Source organism: Glandiceps talaboti, chromosome 4 (genome assembly GCF_964340395.1).
Source record: "Glandiceps talaboti chromosome 4, keGlaTala1.1, whole genome shotgun sequence".
Lineage (NCBI taxonomy): Eukaryota > Metazoa > Hemichordata > Enteropneusta > Spengelidae > Glandiceps > Glandiceps talaboti.
In genome coordinates, this window is record NC_135552.1 from 8,988,840 (window position 1) to 8,997,149 (window position 8,310).

Here is an 8,310-nt window from a genome sequence, read left to right on the forward strand (position 1 = left end):
GATAAAACCACATACTGAAAACTTGAGGAAAGCAACTGGGCTTAAAGCTTCTATAGCAATATCTACATGCAAATGTCAATATGCCTGGAGTTTTTTCATGTTGTTGTTGCTATGGGACAGGGGGTGTTAAGGCCCAGTTACATGGGGTGATGCACGAAGCAATTCTTCGCATGCGACAAGGCTAGCAACTACGATGGAGTGTGTACACTTAGACTGTCGACAGTCGCTCGCGCCTTTTCTTTCCTACGTTTTATCTAAACTTAAGTCGTCGCCGCACTCTACTATAATCGCATACTGATATTGAGGGCCTTTACATTGAATGTACGTCATTTGATAAGTGGGGATATGTCAAAGGTTATTACACAACTCGAGAAGCAATTTGTGACGAGTTGCAGAAAATCCGACATTTCGGATTCCTTGCGACGCACCTAGCAACATCACAAGCCCCTGCGATCATGTTCATACACGAGGCAATTCGACGAATTGCTTAGTGCGTTCCTCATCGAGTTGCCTCATGTAACCAGGCTTTTATACATTTTTTCAAAAATAAAAATTCAAATATTTGAGATTCTCACTACCTTTCTCATTAGATTCTCACTAGATTCTCATTTGACTTGTCAGCATCTAGTGATTTATATATATACATGTAGGGGTACAAAAGGATTATCGGGTAACTCAATTCTTTGTAAATTATTTTTGTTAATAACAAATCATAAGCTAATTTACCAAAGGATTATAAATCATGCATATTTTAGAAGCAATTCAAATTTATTGCTTGAAGGTTCACTTTGGATTAGAATTAAAATTTAGGATTTAGGTGTGAAAAAAGATTATCTAGCAGATCTATGGAAACAGCTGGTCCAGAACACAATATTTAATTCTAGGTAAACCATATTCCTCTACTGATATACAGATAACAACGCAATGGGATTGAAACACAGGCTTTTAACAAATGGTAATACTTTTGACACCTGGGGTTTGACATTTAATCATAATGCAGGCAAACATAACCATGTGATATATCACACTTCAATGTCAATGTCAGAGTGATTTACATCTTGACAATATTCCTTGACCTGATGCACTGGATTAGAGGATCATGGGACAGGTCTGATTGTCTCAACAGTTTCATACATATCTTGCTGTTGTTTCATGTGAAGGATTACCTGTGTGTATCTCATTTTGTAAATGTGAGAGATGACGTTGCAGAAATTGATGCAGTTTTTGAGTACACCCAAGATTTTCATTTGACAAAAAAAAAAACATATAGAAACTATACAGATGCGTAAGCCTGTTAACTTTCTGTATATGGATTTGATACTTGGAGGCACAATTTGCCATCTGAATATGAAATGCAATGAGTGATGACATGCATTAATTTTAAGGTAACAACAACCCCTTTACTTTGAAAAGGACTAGCTGTTATGTGGGTTTGAATCTGAAGATCTCTTTACCCCACTAGTGTAGGCTCTAGCCATTGGGTTTGAATATGAAGGGCTCTTTACCCAACTAGTCTAGAGATTACAGGGTAGCCATTGGGTTTCAATCTTAAGATCCCTTTACCCAACTAGTCTAGAGACTGGCCTTTGGGTTTGAATATGAAGGGCTCTTTACCAGTGAGGTAAAGAGACTTTCAGATTCAAATCCAATATAGCTGGTTTCTAGACTAAAATTAAAAACAGTAAGTGGCACTTGGAAGGTGGATCAATTTTGATAAGAATCAGGCTTTGTGCATGTAGTTTGGACAAAAGCAAATATTCACCTGTCAAATACATGTACACCAAACTGTTTCATATTATACATGTACATGTAGTTGCTGCATGTACATTGTACAAGGCACATACAATATGTAACCTGTCCGATATTTGCTACAAGTTACTAGTAGAATCCATGCACACTGTACAAGACATTAACCTGTCAGGTATTTGCTACAAGTTACTACTGAAATCCAAGTACATGTACATTGTACAAGACACATAACCGTCAGGTATTTGCTACAGTTACTAGCGGAATCCATAAAGTCCATTAATATTCAATGTACCTGTACATTCCAACTTCATATGTTACATAATTTGGTCTCTTAGTGACACATTCATTTCAATATGTAAATGTATATATACAGGAATGATTATCCATTGAGGAATTTTTTACACACTGCCACTGAATACTTTTTACTTCTTTAAAACTGAAATGCGAATCAACACTTATATACAACATGATACTGTGGCACGTGAATATGCACAAAATTGCAGCATTTAATAAAATGTTGGTTACCATTTTATGTCATCAGGTTCATATCAAATCATATCTAAATAGTGGGTAAGAGCTGTACAGTTGACAGACATGATTCAACATTTGGGATTTGCGACCAAGAAATTGTTTGACTCAGTGGAGTAGAAATTTTCATTATTAAAATGATTCAACATGTTTTTTAGTACATGTTGTAACGAAAATAATATACGTACATTTCAATATCAAACAAACTAACAACCACGCAACAACAGATTACAGATTGCATGCCCTTTGAGGAATTGAATGAATATCACACCATGGTGGTAGAAAGCAAGAACATTTTAGGTGGTGACATTAAATGTAAGATATGACTTTTAATATCGTGCCATAATACTATCTACTACCACTTGAAAGGGAAGAGTGCTTTAGGGATGAATGACACAACATCTCTTACAGTGTACAGTCTAGATCATAGTTGAAACATCTACAGACAAAAATTACAAAAAATGAAAATTGCAAAATCAATATTATTGTGTACTGCAATGTATTTAGAAAGACATTTTCGAAAGAAGGCTTATGTATGATGATTGTATAGTGGAATCGTAAGAAAAATACTAGGGAGCCTTGAGCACATTTTTATCATATATATACAGAATATGTACTTATCTATGACTTCATTCACAAATCTTTTTGTCTGATTAGCTGCCTAAAGGATCTCTTTTTAACATCAGTCCAGATAAAGTCACCACAAGAGACTGTACAGAAAGACTCATTTTGATACAGAACAACATGTAAGCCATACAATACAACAAATCCAATCTACAACAATATCTGTAAGCCACTGGATAACCAAATTGGCAATATTGACTTCGTTGGATAACCAAATTGGCAATATTGACTTCATCGATAACCAAATTGGCAATATTGACTTCATCGATAACCAAATTGGCAATATTGACTTCGTTGGATAACCAAATTGGCAATATTGACTTCATCGATAACCAAATTGGCAATATTGAATTCATGGATAACCAAATTGGCAATATTGACTTCGTTGGATAACCAAATTGGCAATATTGACTTCGTTGGATAACCAAATTGGCAATATTGACTTCATCGATAACCAAATTGGCAATATTGAATTCATGGATAACCAAATTGGCAATATTGACTTCGTTGGATAACCAAATTGGCAATATTGACTTCATGGATAACCAAATTGGCAATATTGACTTCACTGGATAACCAAATTGGCAATATTGACTTCGTTGGATAACCAAATTGGCAATATTGACTTCATGGATAACCAAATTGGCAATATTGACTTCGTTGGATAACCAAATTGGCAATATTGACTTCACTGGATAACCAAATTGGCAATATTGAATTCATGGATAACCAAATTGGCAATATTGACTTCGTTGGATAACCAAATTGGCAATATTGACTTCGTTGGATAACCAAATTGGCAATATTGACTTCGTTGGATAACCAAATTGGCAATATTGACTTCATGGATAACCAAATTGGCAATATTGACTTCATGGATAACCAAATTGGCAATATTGACTTCACTGGATAACCAAATTGGCAATATTGACTTCACTGGATAACCAAATTGGCAATATTGACTTCACTGGATAACCAAATTGGCAATATTGACTTCACTGGATAACCAAATTGGCAATATTGACTTCGTTGGATAACCAAATTGGCAATATTGACTTCATGGATAACCAAATTGGCAATATTGACTTCGTTGGATAACCAAATTGGCAATATTGACTTCGTTGGATAACCAAATTGGCAATATTGACTTCATGGATAACCAAATTGGCAATATTGACTTCATGGATAACCAAATTGGCAATATTGACTTCACTGGATAACCAAATTGGCAATATTGACTTCATGGATAACCAAATTGGCAATATTGACTTCACTGGATAACCAAATTGGCAATATTGACTTCGTTGGATAACCAAATTGGCAATATTGACTTCACTGGATAACCAAATTGGCAATATTGACTTCATGGATAACCAAATTGGCAATATTGACTTCACTGGATAACCAAATTGGCAATATTGACTTCACTGGATAACCAAATTGGCAATATTGACTTCGTTGGATAACCAAATTGGCAATATTGACTTCATCGATAACCAAATTGGCAATATTGACTTCATGGATAACCAAATTGGCAATATTGACTTCACTGAATAACCAAATTGGCAATTCACTGAATAAAACAATTGGCAATATTGACTTTTCTACATGCACTGACAATTTGGACATAACTTTATAGACTGTGTCTACTTTTTGGCTCAAGACACTGTCAATAAAGTTGTGAAATTTTCATCATTCAAAGGGCTATGTTTCAATCGCTGGTCATCACATTAGTTTTATCACATCAGTGGAGTAATAGGATTATATACATGTCCATTATATATAGCATCCTTTCTGTTCTGGACCAACTATTTCTATAGCTCTGCCTGACAATTGTTTTTCACACCTAAAGTTTACTCCTAATCTGACATGATGGGCCTTGAATTAACACGTGAAAGACATGGTGACCAGTGTTTTAAAGGCCAGGGATTCAATCCCAGGTTCTTACCCGAAGTGTTATCCCATCAGTGAAGCCATGATCATGACCATGACCATGACAATTACATTTAAGTTTATTCTTTTGTTCTACCAACTATTTTTCTAGCTCTGTCCGTACATATCCCCTCCACTGTCTAGGCTCTGCCAGACAACTTTTATTTTCACACCTTCCATTTACCAAAGCCAGCCTGGCCCAGTTTTTTTACAATGAATGAAAGAATAAACAATGTCACATCAACAAATAAATTTAAAACAGTTTTTTGACATTTATAAATCCAGGGAACTGTCAGGTGAATTATCCAATGCATCAACAATCCTTTTACTCATCAGTGCATCCTTTAAATAATTAAATAAATCTTTTATTATGAATCAAACTGATAAAAACTGGGTGGAAAGTCTTGTGAAGAAGCAGAGAACACCAAAATTCAAATCTGAAGCATCACAAGGATTTGTTACATGCATCAGTGATATGCCAAAATTGGCTTAGAAGTTTGAGGGCACACTGCTTGAATCATGCACAATACATGGCATTGCCCACACATATCTACATGTGGTACATTTTGACACATGCCAATAAGGATATTAACAATCTAGGAAAATCAACTTGGGGAGCAATTTCTAGTGGCAATTATTTTTTCAAATTCAATGAATCCTACATGTAATTACTGTACATCTGTCATCATGTCTATACCTCTCAGGTTGATATCTCATTTGAAGGATAATTATCTTTTGTAAAACAGCAATGTCATCCGTGGACATACTGTCATTTGTAACTATCATATTAAAAGAGGAACCAATTTTTTTAATAGCAATGCCCATTACAGAAGTAGAATTTTACGGTCTTGCAAATCTGCACTTTAGACTACTAACAATCATACATGTACCTCAACTTCCAAGTTTATTAGCTGGTAGTCTGTTAGATCACAGGACATTATTAATAGAAACTTTTAGCTCAAGAAGTTCACTTGGAGAGATCTGACTAACCGTAGTCTAGGGAACATAGACTGCTAGACATTGTATCTAGACTACCAAATTAGCAGTAGTCCAGGACACATAGACTACTAAACATTGTATCTAGACTACCAAATTAGCAGTAGTCCAGGACACATAGACTACTAAACATTGTATCTAGACTATCAAATTAGCAGTAGTCCAGAACACAGACTACTAAACACTATCTAGACTACCAAATTAGCAGTAGTCCAGAACACATGGACTACTAAACATTGTATCTAGACTACCAAATTTATAAGGTGGTAGTCTGTTAGACCAATGGAAATCAATTTAGTTGAAATAGTTCACCTGGCTACATCTGACCAAAAAGCATGACAGATGAATTTGAGTCTAACTGTTTTATTGAATCATGTTCCCGAATATTACGTGATTCATGTTATCCAAGCCTACATTGTTCCTGTCTGTCTTTGAAAATACGAGCTTTTGATAACAATATGTCCATTGTCAACAAAATGTCATTAACTTGAAAAGCGAAAAAATGGGGAAAGCACTGTTGTATGGAGAGGAAAATATAAAAATGTGTTCTCTTTAGTAACAACCCTATTCAGGTCAAGCACAGTTAAAAAAATAATGGCTGTGGCAGGATTAGGATATGCATAGACATGACCCAGCAATAGCAAAGGTGGACTACTAGTATTTGAAATTTTTGTAACTGTGTGTGAAATATCATGACTGGAAAGAGAGTACATTGTACTATTTTTAAACAGTGTAAGATTTTTACATATGTTAACAGCATATGTAACTAAACCTGCTCATAGCTAAATTTAAAAAAAAAAAAAAAAATCCAAAAAATGAAATTTCTTTTTAAAAATACATACATGTCTTGCCTATAGTATTTTTAATTATTTCACAACATAGGAGGTATGCAATAGTTAGGGTTACCAGTCACAATATTACAAACCCAGTATATAAGCTATTTCCTTATCTCACCTCTTGAAGATTAGACTGGGGGTCACCACCTTTCAACAGACCCGACAATTTATTAGCATAACAATAGTTTCATTCATTCATTCATTACATTTAGATATCAAAATACACATGGTGGTAGCAGCTTTGAGTAAATATGCAGTGAGTACCGTACTTCAAACAGGTGGTTCCACCCGATCTACGAGCCACATGATGACGCATAGACTATCCTACACGCGGTGTGCGTGTAAACGGGCTGATGTCAATGTGTGGCTTGAGTGCTTAATAGTATTAAATGCATGTTTTAGATATTACTGTATTGGCGACGTAACGTATAAAAACACTGACGTTTGTCCGTACATGAAAGACTCTCCGTTTCCCATGTCAATACATATTATTAGCCAACGAGCATGTAACATCATGATCTGGTTCATTTATCGACGCCAATTTCTCAATAAATAACGAAATGGCACAATAATAATTCCTCCGACTTCCAACTTCCGTTTACTATCGACTTATTTTCATTCGACTACTCCGGTATATACGAAATGGCCTGTGGGGATTAAATGTTTTTCTTCCGTTCAGATGTAAATAATTTTCACGTCAAAATTATCAAATTATCAATCAATTTACGATAAATTTGCACACACTGAACAGACTCCGGTCGATTACTTCAACTTACTGACAGGGGAAACATTAATTTTCATTTTAGTGGTCTAGTGTATGAAAATAAAAATTTTCATTCAATTTCTAAGCGCAGCTCATTCATTCGATACAAAACGTCGCCAGTGTAGTGACTTACCTAGGTACCCAGATGCCGCGGCCACCTTCGCTTGAGACGCCGCTAAAACTAGTATTGTAACAAAAAGAGAGTTCCACATGGCTGTAAACCATCACACCTCCATTACTAAAAGAAAATGCTTGAGAGACGAAGCCAGCAAAATACTCTAAAACATCCAATGACACGGACTACTGCTCCATGATGGCGGCTATCTTCTCCGTACACCTTGGAAAAGACCCCCTAGCTAGTGATAGAATCTGGACCTAAAAGAAAAAAAATAAGCAGTTTGTTTAGTATAGTATAGCTTCATCGATGTCTAATTTACAACAGTTAAAATCATTACCATTGGAATAAATCTTCTACTTTATGTAAATATTTCAAATGTGCTTGTGTAATCTATTGTACTTTCGGCAGTATCACCTTGAAGGTGGCATGTCGAAATAATGATAACTTAAGGGTACCAGATATAATTTGCGGCTGGAGCGGAGGTGGGTGACTAGGATGTTGACGTCAGATTTGTTGTCGCTTGGTTGGTCGTCGTCCGGATGTAAATCACACGCAATGCCCAATTATGATATTTACTGAAAGTGTTATCCGTAAAAACAAGTCTCTTTAAGTTCCGTTGACAGAAAACGTTTCAAGTAAACTTGATGTTGAAAATGTTATGAGAAAGTGAAGGTCATTGCGATCGTCACCATGGCTTCATCATCAATTTTCCATGTTCATGTGAAAACAATTTAAAAGAAAACCGGCCGCCGAGCTGAAGATGA

General features: G+C 35.5%; 1 protein-coding gene across 1 annotated transcript in view; it reads right to left on the reverse strand.

Moving 5' to 3' along the window:
- LOC144434036 (receptor-type tyrosine-protein phosphatase-like N) overlaps positions 1-7,753 on the reverse strand; it is a 270,864-nt gene extending 263,111 nt beyond the window's left edge. The window contains exon 1 of the mRNA XM_078122481.1: positions 7,562-7,753. Within this exon, the coding sequence (XP_077978607.1) occupies positions 7,562-7,640 (79 nt within the window). The 5' untranslated portion in view covers positions 7,641-7,753. The remainder of the gene's footprint in view (positions 1-7,561) is intronic.
- Between the last annotated feature and the right edge of the window lie 557 nt (positions 7,754-8,310).